Raw genomic sequence first — 18,589 nt, 5'->3', positions numbered from 1 at the left:
TTGACCTTTTTGTTGTTATACATTGTTCCTCTTTAATTCTAGTAACATTTTTTTGTTTGTTTTAAAGTCTATTTTGTCTTATATCAGTATAGACACTCCAGTTGTTATGGTTGCTGCTGGTATGGCATATCTTTTTTCATCCCTTTACTTTCAGCCTACCTGTACTTTTGAACCTGAGGTGTATCTCTTGTAAACAGTTTATAGTTGTATCTTTTTTTTCTTAATCCAGGCTGATAAACTTTACCCTTTGATGTGATTAATCCATTCACATTTAATGTAATTACTGATAAGATTGAATTTACATTTGCTAGTTTACTTTTTATTTTCCATGTGTCTTATATCTTTTTTGTTCTTCAGTTCCTCCTTTACTGCTTTTTATTTTTTAATTTTATCCATTTATTTTTAATTTTTAATTATTTTTAAATGGAGGTACTAGGAATTAAACCTAGGACTTCATGCATGCTAAGCGTGTACTCTACCTCTACCACTGTACCCACCCCCCCCTTTACTGCTTTTTATTGCATTAAGTGAATATTTTTCAGTATTTTAATTTCATTAATGATTTTCCAGCTAATTTTTTATATTACATTATTAGTGGTTATTCTAGGGCATACAGAATTTCTTAATATACCAGAACATACTTCTGATTTATACTATCTTAATTCTAGTGTGATGCAGAGATTAACTCCTACATAGCTCTATTCCCTCTTCTTTTTTGTGTGTGCTATTATTGTGATACATACTACATCTGTGTTACAAACTCAGGAATACATTGCTACATTGTTATAATTATATAGTTTTATGTATTTTCAAGAAGCTGAATTAGAGCAAGTATTTATTTATAGAGCTTGTTATAGTAATATTCTAATTTACCATTCCTTATTCTCTTTATTTGTTCCTGTGGACTTATTACCATCTAGTATTATTTTCTTGCTCCACTCTAACTTTGCTCCCATGTACCTTCTTTTCATTTTATTGTTGACTATGTTACATTTCTATATGTTACAGTCCCAATAATAATTATATATATACTGCTTTATGTAAAGTTACTTTTAAAATTATTTAAGAGAAGAAATGGAAGTATGCAAGTATGCTGTCTTTTTGTAACATAATTATCTTTACTAGCACTATTTGTTGTGTTATTAAATTGGAATTACCGCTTGATGTCATTTGCTTTCAGCCTGAAGAATTTCCTTTAGTTTTCCTTGCAAGATGAGCTTGCTATCAACAAATTCTCTCAGTCAGCTTTTGTATATCTGGGAATGTTTTTATTTCATCTTTTTGAAAGATAGTTTTGCTGCATTTTGAATTCTTGGTTAACAAAATCGTCTTCTTTCAGCAGTTTGAATATTTCTTTCCATTGTATTCACCCTTTATTGTTTTTGACGAGAAATCAGCTATTCTTACTAGTGTTCTCTTGTATGTGATTTATTTTTTATTGCTGCTTTCAGGATATACTTTGTCTTTCAGCATTTTGATGATGATGTGTTGGTGTGGATCTGTCTGTTTATCCTTCATTGAGTTCATTGGGATTCTCAGATGTGTATAGGGTAATGTTTTTCATCAAGTTTGGGAAGTTTTTGGCCATTATTTCTTTCAGTGTCCCCCATTATATATATGCCAGTGCATTTCATCTTATAGCTCTCTGAGCCTTTGTTCGTTTTTATTCTTCTTTTGCTGCCGTTCAGATTGCATCATCATGTTCACTGATTCTTCTGTCTGTCCCTATTTACTGTTGAGCCTCTAGGAAATTTTTCATTTCAGTTATAGTTTTCAAACCCAGAATTTTCATTTGTTTCTTTAGTAAGTTTTGTTAGTTTATTTTCTGTTTGATGAGACATTGCCATTACCTTCTTTTAATTTTTAAGCATAATTTCCTTTTCTTCTTTGAACATATTTATAGTAACTGTTTGGAAGTCTTTGCTGGCTAAGTCCAACATGTGGGTCCCCTTAAAGGCGGTTTCTATTGCTTACTTGCTTTTTTCATGTGAATGGGTCACTTTTCTTTCTCTTTGCATGTATCAAAATTTTTTATTGTATTTTCTTGCTTCCCTCTCCCACTCTTAATGATTTAGATGTCTTCTTTTACAATTTCATGTTTATTCTGTTTGTAATTTATGGTAGTTATCACCTTTCCAGTTATAAGTGTCTCATTTTTGTAGCTTCCTGCTTCTTTTCTATTTAGAGTAGACAACATTTTTTATATAAACTGAAGATTTTAGATAATATAGTATTGCTGCTCTGGATACTGATTCCCTCTCTGGGCTGGGAATATTTGTTACTGTTTTGCTAGTCTAGTGACTGGGTTGGACAAGTTCAGCCAAGTCTGTTTCCCCTGCAGTATACATCTTCTGAATTTCCCCTCCAGAAAGTAGAGTCTTTGATATGTGTATAGCCTCCCTGACCTGTGATCTCCCTCCATCCCCTCTCCTATGACTGTGGTTTTAACAGTTCTCTTTTATTGTCTCTTTTTTCATCTCCCTATTAATCTTCTTGCTTGTTGTCCACTATTGGTAACAGCTGTTAGCCTCAACTTACTGCTAGCTAGCTGATTGCTGTATTGTTTTCAACAATTCAGCAATGCCTTGAGGCATAAATTACTCCATAGTCTGATCCAGTCAGTGTCAAGCCCTTTCTCAGAGATAGTCTTTTAGGTCAGTCTTGGGCTTTCTTTTAAACTTCTAGCTTGTCTGCTGTATGGCTTATTTGAATCATGTATCTACTAGCTTCCTCTTAATTGCTTACCACTAAAATCACCATTGTTTTTGAGTGTCCTTAAGCTTGAACTTCCCCATGCTTTATTCCGAATACAGTCAGTCTCCTTATGGAGATGTGTGGAGATCCCTCTTCTTTCAGCTTGTCTCTCCTCCTGGGGAAAAGCTTTGTGACTTTGCTCTAGGGGTTGGGTCAGTGCCCCATTTATACTGGAGTAACACATCCCTTCTCTGTGGTGTTGGGTAGGGGTGGTTTTCCCTGGTCTTCTTGGATTGCCTCTTCAATCTGTGAGTTGGGGTTGATATATAGCATTTTTTTCTCAGCCTGCCACGCCTGTGGTAAATCTTTAAAAGTGGGGAACTAGACAGATGCATCCTCTCTCCCAAGACATCCTCTGTGTTCACCTCTTTACCATATGTAATATTTCTTTTTTGGGGGGGTGGGGAGGAAGGTAATTAGGTTTGTTTGCTTATTTATGTGTATTTTAATGGAGGTGCTGGGGGTTGAGCAGGACCTTGTGTATGCTAAGCACACTCTGTGCCACTGAGCTATCCCCTCCCCACCATTATTTCTATTGATGTGTCTAATTGTACCAATTTAATTACTTGGTTACATCTCATTCTTCCCAAAAGACCCTAAGCTCCTGAATGATAGTATTGTGCTGTAAGGCCTAAAATTAGATTCAGTATTATGTGCAGTCTTGACATCTGAATCTCGAGGGCCACAGAAGGCCTTACCACGAGTTTTGTTGCTCTGGCCAGCTATGCCCTCCACCCAGAGGTAAAGGCTCCCCACCTGGCTAGTTCTCCCGTTAATCAGACCAGCTGCAATCTACCTAGTCCTCAACCAGATAGGTTTCGTTCCCCTACCAGCTGGGGAGATTATTTACATTCCACATATAAGTGATATCATATGATGTTTCTCTTTCTCTGACTAACTTCATTTAGCATGCTGCCAGTGGCGTTATTTCATTCCTTTTTATGGCTGAGTATCCCCGGACACACATAGGCGTGTGTGTCACATCTTCTTTATCCAACCATCTGTCGATGGACATGTAAGGTTGTTTCCATGTCTTGGCTATTGTAAATAGTGCTGCTGTGAACACTGGGGTGCATGTATCTTTTCGAATTAGAATTTTATCCAGATACATGCCCTGGAGTGGGATTGCTGGATCGTATGGTAAGTCTATTTTTAGTTTTTTAAGGAATCACCATACTGTTTTCCATAGTGGCTGCACGAAGTTACATTCCCACCAACAGTGCACAAGAGTCTCCTTTTCTCCACATCCTCGCCAACACTTGTTATTTCTTGCCTTTTGAATAATAGCTGTTTCAACAAATGTAAAGTGATAGTCTCATTGTGGTTTTGATTTGTATTTGCCTAGTAACTAATGATGTTGAACATCTTTTCATGTATTGGTTAGCCATATGTATGTCTTCTTTGGAAAAGTGTCTGTTCAGGTCCTCTGTCCGTTTTTTAATCGGGTTGTTTTTTCTTGTTGTTGAGTAGTATAAGTTCTTTACATATCTTGGATATTAGAGTCTTAGTGAATTTGATTTGCAAATATCTTCACCTATGTGGTAGGTTGTCTCTTCACTTTGTTGATGGTTTCCTTTATGGTGCAGAAACTCTTTAGTTTGATGTAGTTCCTCTTGTTTATTTTTGCTTTTGTTTCCCTTGCCTAAGGAGACATAACCAGAAAGACAGTGCTAAGAATGGTGGCAAAGAGTATACTGCCTATGTGTTCTTCTCGGAATTTTATGGTTTCAGGTCTTACATTGAAGCCTTAAATACATTTTGAGTTACTTTTTGTGTATAGTGTTAGATGGTGGTCTAGTTTCATTCTTTTGCATGTTGCTGTCCAGTTTTCCGAACACCAGTTACAGCGCAGACTGTCCTTTCTCCATGGTATGTTTTTTGCTCGTTTGTCTTACAGTAATTCTCAATATAAGTGTAGCATGGACTCTCAATTTTGTTGCAGTGATCTGTGTATCTGTTTTTCTGCCAATGTCATGCTCTTTTGATGACTATTTGAAAATCTGAAATTAAGGAGTGTGAGACCTCTAGCTTTTTGTTCTTATTTCTGGAGATTGCTTTGAACATTCAGGGTCCTTTGTGGTTTCATACAAGTTTTAGGATTGTTTCTTCTATTTCTGTGAAAAATGCCACTGATATTCTTATAGGGACTGCATTGAATCTGTAGGTTACTTTAGGTAATATGGACATTTTAGCAGTGTTAATTCTTCTAATCCATAAGCAGAGACTATGTTTTCCATTTCTTTTTATCTTTTCCCACTTATTTCAACTGGGTCTTATAGTTTTCAGTTACTTGCTTTCACCTCGTTGGTTAAATTTATTCCTAGGTATTTTACTCTTTTTGATGTGCTTGTAAACGGGATTGTTGTCTTAATTTCTTTTTCTGATCATTTATCATTAATGCATAGAGATGCAACTTTTTGGCATATTGATTTGATATCCTGCAGCTTTACTAAATTCAGGTTTTGATGGAGTCTTTAGAATTTTCTATATGTAGTATCATGTCATCTGCAAATAGAGACCGTTTAACTTCTTGATTTCCACCTTGGATGCCTTTTTTCTTTTTCTTGCCTAATTTCTCTGACTAGGACTTCTAATACTATGCTGAGTATAAGTAGTAAGAGTGGGCATCCTTGTCTTTTTTCTGATCTTAAAGGAAAAGCTTTTAGCTTTTCTCCATTGAGTATGATGTTAGCTGTGTGCCTGTCATATATGGCATTTATTATGTTGAATTACATTCCCTCTGTATCCCTTTTCTTGAGAGTTTCTACCATAAGTGGATGGTAAATCTTGTCAGATGCTTTTTCTGCATCTATTAAGATGATCCTATGATTTTTAACCTTCATTTTGTTAACAAGATGTATCTCATTGATTAACTTGTGGTTGTTGAACCATCCTTGCATCCCTGAAATAATTCCTACTTGATCCATGTGTACGACTCCTTTAACGTATTAGTGAATTTGGTTTGCTAATATTTTGTTGAGGATTTTTACATCTGTATTCATCAGGAATATTGGCCTGTTATTTTCTTTCCTTGTAATGTCCTTGCTGGTTTTCCTATCAGGATAATGCTGGCTTTGTAAAATGAGTTTGGAAATGTTCCCTTATCTTCTATTTTTTAGAAAATTTTGATAAGGATTGGTATTAATTCTTTGAATGTCTTGTAGGATTCAGCAGGGAAACCATCTGGTCATGGATGTTTGCTGGGACATTTTGGGTACTGATTCAATCTCCTTACTAGTCTGTTCAGATTTCCTGTTTCTCCATGACTGAGACTTGGTAGGTTGTATGTTTCTAGGAATTTATCCATTTCTTCTAGGTTGTCAAATTTACTGGCCTGTAATTGTTCACAGTAGTCTCTTATCCTTATTATTGCTATGGTATTATTTGTAACATTGCTTTCATTTCTGAGTTTGAGTCCTTTTTTTCCTCATGAGTCTAGCTAAAGGACTGTCAATTTTATTTATCTTTTTAAAGAACCAGCTCTTAATTTCACTAATCTTTATATTGTCTTTTTACTCTCTATTTCACTTATTTCCAGTCTGATCTTTGTTATTTCCTCTATTGACTTTGGGCTTTGCTTGTTCTTCTCTTTCTAGGTCTTTGAGCTGTAAAGTTAGGTTGTGCATTTGAGGTTTTTCTTATTTCTTGATGTAGACAGTTATCACTACAACTTTCCTGTTTAAACTGCATTTGCTGCATCCCCTAAGTTTTAGTATGTTGTATTTCCATTTTCATTTGTCTCCAGGTATTTATTTCCTCTTAATTTTTCCTTTGACCTGTTTGTTGTTCAGTTTGTCATCTGTGTTGATTTATTAATTTCTCGAGCTGTTCTTTTTCCTCAAAAATTTCTATAACCCATATTCCTTCTCAAGTTACTATGCAGGTTACATTCTCCCTTCTCTTCTAGTTTTCTTGAAGAGTTAGTAGTTATGACTTGGTACTCTACTTCTTTACCTTAAAATCACTTCTCAGACTGTTTCATCCTATATTCATTCAGCTGTTTTGAAGCCCACCAGTGGGTTTAAAATGACAGTCAGTTGTAGTGAAAGAGGTCAGACTTTGAAGTTAGAATTAAAAGGTGAAAATGCCTGTTTTTGTCATTTACTCAATGTACAACTCTAGAAAAATTATATATTTTGACTGCTCAAAATGTAGTCTGAGGACCAATAGTATTGAACAGTACCAGAAGGCTTGTTAGAAATGTGGCATTTCAGATCCCACCCCAAGACCTACTTACTTACCAGAATCTGCAAGTTAACAAGTTCTCCACACTGAGAAGCACTGTTATATCATCATCTCTGAAACTTAATTTCCCTATATGTAAAATATAGATAATACTTGCTGTATATGTTAACCATCCTATCACCATCTGACATACCATATGTTTTACCAGTTTTTTTTATTGCCTGCTTCCTCGAGGCTATTAGAATAAGCTTTGTGAGGCAGAATTAGAATGTAAACTTTGTCTGTGTATTTCCTATATCAATAACAGTGACTGGCACATAGTCAAAATTCATTTTTTTGAATCAGTAAATGAATGAGTGCATTACTTGCTAAAACTTGTCATTTCTATTGCAGTCATTTACTTTCCACTGCTATTTAGAACTACTTTTATTTAGAATTACTGTATTAGTAGAAATACAGAACATTGCCATTGTTCCAGAAGGTTCTCTTAGATAGTGCTACTTACACTTTTGCATTCCCTTCCACTCATCTTGAATCTGTATTTCTGCAGTATAGTTCTGATCAAATCTGTGAACAACTTCCCATACTATGTAGAATTAGTTTCAAACTTCTTAGTGTAAACTTTAGAGTCTTTGCAGTTTCATGTAATTAAAAATACATATCTTATTCAGGATGTGCTTATTAGGAGAGTCTGTTATACCTAAGGCGTGCATAGCCTCCATCAGGGCTGTACTGCTTTGCCTTCATATATGACTTGGGGGAAAGAGGGTTTCATGAAAATAAGCTGATGATCCTTTGCTATGCCATGGAATAAAGTACTCTGTCTCTGAAGAGCCTCGTGTCTTCTGCCAACATACACAACACAATAACAGCCTTCATTATTAGCCTTATTAGTAGGGTGAGATCAAACTCCATGGTAGACAGGATTTTTTCATCACACAGAAAAGTATTTAAAATCCAAATTTCAAGATCCATATAATGTGCCATCAAATATATATACTTATTTTTTAATTGCTCTTGTTGAATATTTAAATTATTTCTATATTAATTTGCTCTTACAAATTGCTTTGTATTTAATATCTTTGTCTGTAAATTTTTATTTCTTCTGATGAGTATTTCCTTAGGATTCCTTTGTAGAAGTATAAAGGCCCAAGAAAGGAAAGCTTACTGTATTTCTTTTAGTGTATAAAAGAGATATTTTTAAAATTCAAAATGTCTGTGTGTGTGTGTGTGTGTGTGTGTGTATTAACAACATTAACAAATCTCTTTTTCTTAAGGAGATACTTCCAAAGGAGGCATAGCTGAAATTCCTCAACCCAACTTGAAACCAGGTATCACTACCACTCCTGAAGATTCAGACATTGGATCTCATTTATCCTTGTCCCCTGAAGACTTTCCTCGGTTGGCTGTAAGGTCTCCTCAAGTGAAGACTATTGGTCAGTATACTGATATTCTCAACCAACAGGCATTGGCAGATGGTCATCTAATTGAAGAGACTCTAAAAGTTTCAGCAGTTCCTGAACTAGCTGACCAGAAGACTGGTATAGCATCATTGCCCTTTAGTTCCTCCTCACAAAGAGGGAAGCCAAGTATTTTCTACCCACAGGCCTTGACAGACAATCATCTAACTGCAGAGGCTCTAAAAGTTTCAACTGTTCCTGGACTTGGTGATCAGAAGACTGGCATACCTACAGTCCCTCCAAGTTCCTACTCACTTGGAGAAAAGTACAGTATATTCTACCCACAGGCATTGCCAGGCAGTCATCAAACTGAAGAGGCTCTGAAAGGTTCAGTTGTCCCTGGAGAGAAGCCTGGTATTTTCTACCAACCTGCCTTGCCAGGCAGTCATCCATCTGAAGAGGCTCTGAAAGTTTCAGCTTCTCCTAGACCAGCTGACCAGAAGACTGGGATACCTGCTACATCCCCTACTTCTTACTTACATGGAGAGAAGCCCAGTATTTTCTATCAGAAGACATTGCCAGAAAGTCATCTGACCAAACAGGCACTGAAAGTTTCAGCAGCTCCTGGGTCCCCTGAGCAGAAGACTGGGATTCCTACAGTAACTTCTACTTCTTACCCATACAGAGAGAAGCCCAGTATTTTGTACCAACAAGAGTTGCCAGACAGTCATCCAATTCAACAGGTGAAACAAGATTCAGCAGCTTCTGGGCCCCTTGAGCAGAAGACTGGGACATCAACAGTCCCCTCTACTTCTTATTCATATAGAGAAAAGCCCAGTATTTTGTACCAGCAAGAGTTGCCAGACAGTCATCTCATTGAACAGGCTCAGAAAGTTTCAGCTGCGCCTGTATTCGCTGAGCAGAAGCCTGGAACATCAACAGTCCCCTCTACTTCTTACGCATATAGAGAGAAGCCCAGTATTTTGTACCAACAAGAGTTGCCAGACAGTCATCCAATTCAACAGGTGAAACAAGATTCAGCAGCTCCTGGGCCCCTTGAGCAGAAGACTGGGACATCAACAGTCCCCTCTACTTCTTACGCATATAGAGAGAAGCCCAGTATTTTGTACCAACAAGAGTTGCCAGACAATCATGCAATTCAACAGGTGAAACAAGATTCAGCAGCTCCTGGGCCCCTTGAGCAGAAGACTGAGACATCAACAGTCCCCTCTACTTCTTACGCATATAGAGAGAAGCCCAGTATTTTGTACCAACAAGAGTTGCCAGACAGTCATCCAATTCAACAGGTTCAACAAGCTTCAGCAGCTGCTGGGCCCCCTGAGCAGAAGACTGGGATTCCTACAGTAACTTCTACTTCTTACTCACATAGAGAGAAGCCCAGTATTTTGTACCAACAAGAGTTGCCAGACAGTCATCCAATTCAACAGGTGAAACAAGATTCAACAGCTCCTGGGCCCCTTGAGCAGAAGACTGGGACATCAACAGTCCCCTCTACTTCTTACGCATATAGAGAGAAGCCCAGTATTTTGTACCATCAAGAGTTGCCAGACAGTCATCCAATTCAACAGGTTCAACAAGCTTCAGCAGCTTCTGGGCCCCCTGAGCAGAAGACTGGGACATCAACAGTCCCCTCTACTTCTTACGCATATAGAGAGAAGCCCAGTATTTTGTACCAACAAGAGTTGCCAGACAGTCATCCAATTCAACAGGTGAAACAAGCTTCAGCAGCTCCTGGGCCCCTTGAGCAGAAGACTGGGACATCAACAGTCCCCTCTACTTCTTACGCATATAGAGAGAAGCCCAGTATTTTGTACCATCGAGAGTTGCCAGACAGTCATCCAATTCAACAGGTTCAACAAGCTTCAGCAGCTCCTGGGCCCCCTGAGCAGAAGACTGGGACATCAACAGTCCCCTCTACTTCTTATGCATATAGAGAGAAGCCCAGTATTTTGTACCAACAAGAGTTGCCAGACAGTCATCCAATTCAACAGGTGAAACAAGATTCAACAGCTCCTGGGCCCCTTGAGCAGAAGACTGGGACATCAACAGTCCCCTCTACTTCTTACGCATATAGAGAGAAGCCCAGTATTTTGTACCATCGAGAGTTGCCAGACAGTCATCCAATTCAACAGGTTCAACAAGCTTCAGCAGCTCCTGGGCCCCCTGAGCAGAAGACTGGGACATCAACAGTCCCCTCTACTTCTTACGCATATAGAGAGAAGCCCAGTATTTTGTACCAACAAGAGTTGCCAGACAGTCATCCAATTCAACAGGTGAAACAAGCTTCAGCAGCTCCTGGGCCCCCTGAGCAGAAGACTGGGACATCAACAGTCCCCTCTACTTCTTATGCATATAGAGAGAAGCCCAGTATTTTGTACCAACAAGAGTTGCCAGACAGTCATCCAATTCAACAGGTTCAACAAGCTTCAGCAGCTCCTGGGCCCCCTGAGCAGAAGACTGGGATTCCTACAGTAACTTCTACTTCTTACTCACATAGAGAGAAGCCCAGTATTTTGTACCAGCAAGAGTTGCCAGATAGTCATCTCATTGAACAGGTTCAGAAAGTTTCAGCTGCGCCTGTATTCGCTGAGCATAAGACTGGGACATCAACAGTCCCCTCTACTTCTTACGCATATAGAGAGAAGCCCAGTATTTTGTACCAACAAGAGTTGCCAGACAGTCATCCAATTCAACAGGTGAAACAAGATTCAACAGCTCCTGGGCCCCCTGAGCAGAAGACTGGGATTCCTACAGTAACTTCTACTTCTTACGCATATAGAGGGAAGCCCAGTATTTTGTACCAACAAGAGTTGCCAGACAGTCATCTCATTGAACAGGTTCAGAAAGTTTCAGCTGCCCCTGTATTCGCTGAGCAGAAGACTGGGATATCAACAGTCCCCTCTACTTCTTATTCACATAGAGAGAAGCCCAGTATTTTGTACCAACAAGAGTTGCCAGATAGTCATCTAACTAAAGAGGCTCAGAGGGTTCCAGGTACTCCTGGACTAGGTCACCAGAAGACTGGGGTACCAATAGCCCCCCCTGCTTTCTTCTCACATAGAGGGAAGACCAGTTTTTCCTATCAGCAGGAGTTGCCAGACAGTCACCTAAAGGATCAGACTCAGAAGATTTCAGCTATTCTTGGACCAGTTGACCCGGACACTGGACTGCAGACAGTACCCTCTAGTTCCTACGCACATCGGGAGAAGCCCATTATTTTTTACCAGCAGAAGTTGCCAGACAGTCATCTAACTGAAGAGGCTCTGAAAGATTCAGCTGTTGCTGGACCAGCTGACCAGAAGACTGGAACATCAGAATCTTCTAGGTCCTACTCACATAGAGAAAAATCCAGTATTTTCTACCAACAAGAGTTGCCAGACAGTCATCCTACTGAAGAGGCTCTGAAAGTTTCAGGTATTTCTGAAACAGGTGACCAGAAGACTGGGATACCTACAGTAACCTCTACTTCCTACTCACATAAAGAGAAGCCCATTATTTTCTACCATCAGGCCTTGCCAGACAGTCAGCTAACTGTAGAGGCTCTGAAAGTTTCAGGTGTTCCTGGACCAGCTGACCAGAAGACTGGGATGTCTACAATACCATCTAGTTCCTCTTCATATAGAGAGAAGCCCATCATTTCTTATCAGCAAGAGTTCCCAGATCTTACTCAAGTGGCTTTAAAAGTTTTAGAGGTTCCTGGACCAGCTGACCAGAAGATTGGGATTCCAGCAGTAACCTCCACTTACTCACGTGGAGAAAAGCCCATCATTTCTTATGAGCAAGAGTTGCCAGATTCTAATAAAGATGCTTTAGAACTTCTAGGGGTTCCTGGACAAGCAGACCAGAACACTGGTATGCAAACTGTGCCCCCTACTTCCTATTCACATAGAGAGAGCCCCGTGTTTTCTTACCAGAAGGAGTTGCCAGATATTACTGAAGAAACTTTGAAAGTTTCAGCTGTTCCTGGACCATCTGACCAGAAGACTGGGATACGAACAAGCCCCTCTAGTTCTTACTCATATAGAGAGAAGCCTGATGGTTTTTACCAGCAGGAGCTGCCAAATCTTACTGAAGAAGCTTTGAAAGTTTTTGCTCTCCCTGGACCAGCTGACCAGAACACTGAGATACCAACAGGACCTTCTAGTTCTTTCTCACATAAAGAGAAACTCAAGATTTCAACTGTGATTTTACCAGATGACCAGAAGACTGAGTTACCGTTAGCTCCAACGAGTTCCTACTCACATAGAGAGAAGCCCAAGACTTCAGCTGTGATTGGGCTGGACAGCAAGAAGACTCCATTACTGACAGTTTTTTGTAATTCTTATTCTCAGAGAGTAAAGCCCAGTATTTTCTTCCGACAGCAGTTGCCAGACAGACATCAGAGTGAAGATATCCTGAAGATTTCACCTGTCCCTGAACCAACTGATGTGAATCCTGGAATAGCAATACCTCTTTCTAGTTCCTATTCACACAGAGAGAAATCTGATATTTTCTACCCACAGGAATTGCCAGACCAACATCAAACTGAAGATACGTTAAAGGTTTCAACAGTTCCTGGACCAGCTGACCAAAAAATTGTGTTACCATCAGTTCCTCCTAGTTCCTTTTCACACAGGGAGAAACCAGTTATATTCTACCAACAGGATTTACCAGAAAGACATCTAACTGAAGATGATCCAAAGTCCTCTAGTAGTCTTGGGCAAGCTGATCAGATTACTGGGTTATTAACAGTTCCCCCTGATAGTTATTCATATAGTGAGAAGCACAAACTTGTTTCAGACCATGTCCAAAGGCTAATAGATAATTTGGAATCTTCTAACTCCAGTGTTATCTCAAGCAATATGCCTTTAAATTCTCAGGCTGATAGTAGAATTGTAATAAATAAGCCAGAATCTTCAGGTTTTGAAGATGCTGGCACCGAAGAAATCCGGGGTATGGACAATGGTTCCAAAACTCTTAAAGAGATTCGGACACTTCTAATGGAAGCAGAAAATATAGCACTGAGACGATATAATTTTCCTGTTCCCCTTGTCCCTTTCAGAGATGTTAGTGATATTTCTTTTATACAATCTAAGAAGGTGGTTTGCTTCAAAGAACCCCCCACAACTGATGAATCTAATGGTGATTTGTCTCACAGACAGCCATTTACAGAAGAAAGCCCAAATAACAAGTGCATGCAGAAGGATATTAGCACACAGACGAATCTGAAATGCCAGAGAGGTATTGAAAATTGGGAGTTTATTAGTTCAACTGCGGTCCGAAGTCCTGTACAGGAAGCAGAAGGCAAAGCCAGAGTGACGTTAGATGAAACTCTTAGGCAATATAAAGCAGCCAAATCTGTAATGAGGTCTGAACCTGAAGGGTATAGTGGAACCATTGGGAATAAAATTGTTATCCCTATGATGACTATCATTAAAAGTGATTCAAGTAGTGATGCCAGTTCCTGCTCATGGGACAGTAATTCCCTAGAGTCAGTTTCTGATGTTCTAAACTTCCTTCCACGTGCTTCACCCAAGACGAGCGTGACAGACAGCAGAGAGGAAGAGGGTGTGTTAGAGAGCGATGATGGTGGTGGTAGCAGTGTAGATTCACTGGCTGCACATGTGAAAAACCTTCTGAAATGTGAATCCTCACTGAACCATGCTAAACAAATACTCAGAAACGCAGAGGAAGAGGAATCTCGGGTACGAGCGCGAGGTAGGAAGTGATGATTTGTTATAGACTCAGGTCAAACTTACATAGTTTAATAATTGGCTTAAAGTTAAGTGTTTGGGGCGCTAAGTCTATTTTCTTGTAGAACTGTTAGAATGATTACATTTTCTACCGTCAATCCAGAATAAACCCAGTTAACCAACAATATAGCTAAGATAGTATTAACAGTGCTAGTTTGAGTTTAAAGAAAAGTGAGTTTAAAGAAAAGTGATGTCTGAAGGAAAGTAAGGGGAGATCACTTGAGTTTCCAAAACAAAATAAGGACACTACAATGTAAAGACTAGGATGTTTTATTTTGGAGGCAATAAAAAACCCTGATTTGCTTTTCTCTGTCACTCTGTATCATAAAATTGTATATACTTTCTCATCCCCTTTTCATTTTAATAAAATTCTTGAAGCAGATCTTAGATAGACATCAGAAAAACTAATCAAGGTATTTCAAACTCATACTTGGTTTAGAGGTTTAAAAAGGAATATTTACTAATTCCATTCATCTCTAATTGCAGAATTCCATTAAAAAAGGGAAAAAAAATTAAGACAACATGGGGCATATATTTTGGAGGGCAACTTTTAAGTAATTCAGGCCTAACTAGAAATCTTCTCTTGAGATTAACTTCCTACACCATGCCTTCTCTCATTTATGCATATTTTGATTCTCCAAAGAACTCAGGTTTTATTATTTTAAAGTATTAGCTGTTAGAATTGGTGGTAACTATAGTAGGAGCTGATAGGTGGACTATTTTGATTGGAAGGAAGATTAAGATAAAAATAGTTGAATATTATATTTAAAGTGGCCTCTTTGGGACACTAATGAATTCATCTACAAAACAGGAAGACTCACAGACATAGTAAACAATTTATGGTTACCGGGGGAAAGGGAATGGGAAGGGATAATTTGGGAGTTTGAGATTTGCAAATGTTAACTACTATATATAAAATAGATTAAAAAATCAAATTTCCTTTGTATAGCATGGAGAACTATATTCAATATCTTGTAATAACTTTCAATGAGAAAATATGAAAACAAATATATGTATGTGTGTATACACACACACATATGCATGACTGGGACATTATGCTGTACACCAGAAATTGACACATTGTGACTGATTATGCTTCAGTTAAAAATAAATAAATAAAGTGGCCTCTTTAGGGAAATGTCTATAGAATATTTTTCTTTAAAAAAAAAACTCACTTTTCAGTGAAATTATCTCTTAAGAACTAAGAATTTGTCATAAAATTGAGAGCACACACTTTTTACCAAACACTGTGGTAGGCATTAAATTGGGTATATTGATGATCTTCTATGTTCTTAAAGTCGCTGATACTTTTGTGTTGTATTATCTTGAATATTTTTATGCTTTTTCTCCAGCCTGGAATCTGAAGTTTAATATGGCTCATGACTGTGGCTACTCCATTTCAGAATTAAACGAAGATGACAGGAGAAAAGTAGAAGAGATCAAAGCAAAGTTGTTTGGTCATGGGAGAACAACTGACTTGTCCAAGGTATAAAATAAATTTAGAAATTAAGAGAGATAATGTGGAAGAAAGTGTGTGGGATTAGGATCTCTTACCTGGGCATTGATGACTCCAGCTGAGTTGCTAATAGTTGTTGGCTAAGGTGTTAGGAGTCTTAATTCTTCAAAACTTAATACTTAAGGATTAGATTCTGTAGGTTCTGATTAATTCCAGATTCATCTATTAGAAAAATTGTCTTAGAAAAAAAGTGGGTTTGCTCATTTTGTGTGTTCTTGTCACTTATTTTCTCTTGAGAGTGATATTTTGAGATGCAAATGAACTCCAGCTATTTTTAGATATGTAGTCTCTCCTTAAGAACACATAGCTGTTGTAGGTTATGTGTCAATGACTTTCTTCTTAGTGGGACTTATTTTCCTTCTATTATGAACTATTTCATGCATAGAAAAGAAAATATATGAAACGTATATAAAAAATAAAGAAAAGTAGAAATAATTCCTGTATATTGGCCATCCAGCTTGAGAAATAGAATGTTACCAAGTGTCATTGAATTCCTATGGGTCCTCTTCCCCAGTCGTATCACTCTTACTTCCTATCCTGACATGCATTGGTTTTCTTGCTGCTCAGTAGGGTTTTAAACTCTATAATAGATGTAATAAACATGGTAAATATTTTTCCATGGTCACATAACAGCACTTAAGTTGTCTTTTCTGACTATTAAGCTATTCTGTGCTATTCATTTTCCTTAAAATCAAATTTATAAGTAAATATATAAATTAACCTTTTTAAAAATTGAAGTATGAGTATAACTATGTTAGTCCCAGCTGCACAACATAATGATTTGCTATTTCTGTACATTACAAATGATGACCAAGATAAGTCTAGTTCCCATCTTTCACAATACAGCTATTACCCTAGTATTGACTACATTCCCCCATACTGTACATTTTATCCTTATGACTTATTTACTTTATTACATCTGAATCTCCCTCACATGTTTCATTCTTCCCCACCCTGTATCCTCCTTCCCTCTGGCAACCACCTGTTTCTTTCTGTGTCTATGAGACTGTTTCTGTTTTGTTAGACTTATCCATTTGGTTTGCTTTTTAGATTCCACGTATAAGTGAAATCACACAGTATTTGTCTTTCTCTGTGTGACTTATTTCACATAACATATTACCCTTTAGGTCCACTCACGTTGTTGTAAATCTCAAGATTTCATTCTTTCTTACGGTTGACTAATAGTCCATTGTATATACATATCACATCTTCTTTATCCATTCTTCTATTGATGGACACTGGGCTACTTCCATATATTGATTATTGTAAGTAATGCTGGAGTGAACATAGGGGTGCATATATCTTTTTCAAATTAGTATGTTTCCCTTGGAAGAATACCCATAAGTTAATTGTTGGATCATGTGGTAGTTATATTTTTAATTTTGTGGGGAACTGTTTTCCATAGTGGCCACAGCAACTTAACATTCCCACTAACAGTTTATGACTGTTCCCTCTTCTTCACATCCTTGCCAACACTTGTTATTTGCTGTCTTTTTGATAATAGCCATTCTAAGTGTGAGGTGATAGATGTCAGTGAGGTTTTGATTTGCATTTCTCTGATGATTAGTGATGTTGAGCATCTTTTTATCTGTGTCTTCTCTGCAAAAATATCTATTCAGATCCTCCTATTTTTTAAATCAAGTTTGTTTTTTTGATTTAACTTTTATGAGTTCTTTGTATATTTTGGATATTAACACCTTATCAAATATATCATTTGCCAATATCTTCCATTCAGTAGGCTGCCTATTTTATAAGTGCTTGATCTACTAGCTTTACTGTATGTTTGTCTTTACCGGTGAATTTTTTCCTTTCATAATTTTCGTGTTTCTTCTTGTGGCCTTTTCTTTTCTGCTTAGGGAAGTCCCTTTAAAATTTCTTGTAAACCTCATTTAGTGGTGCTGAACTCTTTTAGCTTTTGCTGACTTGCTGTGTAGAATATTATTTGTTGTAGGTTTTTTCCATTCATCACTGTAAGTATATCATGCCACTCTCTTCTGGTCTGCAAAGTTTCTGCTGAAAAGTAATGGTGTTCTGGGTGTTTCTTTGTACGTAACTGGTTGCCTTTACCTTGCTGTTTTTAAGATTTTCTCTTTATCTTTAAATTTTGCTGTTTTAATTATATTGTATCTTGGAGTAGATATCTTTATGTTTGGTATTGCTTGGGGCTCTGTGCTTTCTGAACCTGGATATGTTTCCTTTCCCAGGTTAGGGAAATTTTCAGCTATTATGTCTTCAAATATGTTCTCTGCCCTTTTCTTTCTCACTTCTCCTTCTTGAACATTTATAAGTGAATGTTAGTACTCTTTTTTTATTCACTTTTCAGTTTTATTAGGTAGAATTGTTACAGTTTGCACATATACAGTGTATTGCACGTAAATACATACATACAGTGTACTGCACATATTTTTTTAAATTTACATGTATGTACTGTTCATTGTTTCTAAGACCGTTTAGAGCTTTAGCTTTTTGAACTACTGTAGTTATCAAAAGAATAAAGCCAACCACAAAATAAGAATCAATTAACAAAGATACATACACCCCACTATTAATAGCAACATTATTTATAACTGCCAAGATGTGGAAGCATCCTAAGTACACGTCAATAGATGAATGGATAAAGAAGACATTGCATATATATACAAAAATACAACTCACCCATAAAGAGAAGGATATTTTGCCATTTGCAGCCGTTCTTTCGCCTTTTGTTTTTTTCACTTCAGAAACCAGAATTTTGTAACTGGCATAAACATTTCCATTGCATGAAAAGCAACAGAATACCTAGAAATAAACTTAACCAAGGAGGTTACCTATACTCTGAAAAGTGTAAAACACAGATGAAGGAAATTGAAGGTGATACAAAGAAATGAAAAGATATCTCGTGCTCTTTGAGAGTTTATCCATTCATCTGCTGAATAGAATTTATCCCTTTGTATGCTGAAGAACATTTTGGTTGCTTCCAAGTTTTGGCAATTATTAATAAA

At 37.6% G+C, this 18,589-nt stretch overlaps 2 protein-coding genes across 3 annotated transcripts in view; both read left to right on the top strand.

The window, feature by feature from the left end:
* The window catches only part of LOC102538218 (retinol dehydrogenase 12-like), a 305,649-nt gene that overhangs the window by 197,059 nt on the left and 90,001 nt on the right, over positions 1-18,589 (top strand). The gene's annotated exons all lie outside the window — the stretch shown is intronic.
* The window catches only part of ALMS1 (ALMS1 centrosome and basal body associated protein), a 135,787-nt gene that overhangs the window by 34,258 nt on the left and 82,940 nt on the right, over positions 1-18,589 (top strand). Inside the window, exons 9-11 of one of the 2 annotated variants that reach the window (XM_072937565.1) lie at positions 8,217-9,364; positions 9,929-14,057; positions 15,496-15,578. In XM_072937565.1, coding sequence (XP_072793666.1) covers positions 8,217-9,364; positions 9,929-14,057; positions 15,496-15,578 — 5,360 coding nt within the window. Of the gene's footprint in view, positions 1-8,216; positions 9,365-9,928; positions 14,058-15,444; positions 15,579-18,589 lie in introns of both variants that reach the window. The other variant, XM_072937564.1, reaches the window with a different exon arrangement.

Source organism: Vicugna pacos, chromosome 15 (assembly GCF_048564905.1).
Source record: "Vicugna pacos chromosome 15, VicPac4, whole genome shotgun sequence".
Classification (NCBI taxonomy): domain Eukaryota; kingdom Metazoa; phylum Chordata; class Mammalia; order Artiodactyla; family Camelidae; genus Vicugna; species Vicugna pacos.
This window is presented reverse-complemented; position numbering and strand designations above follow the sequence as displayed.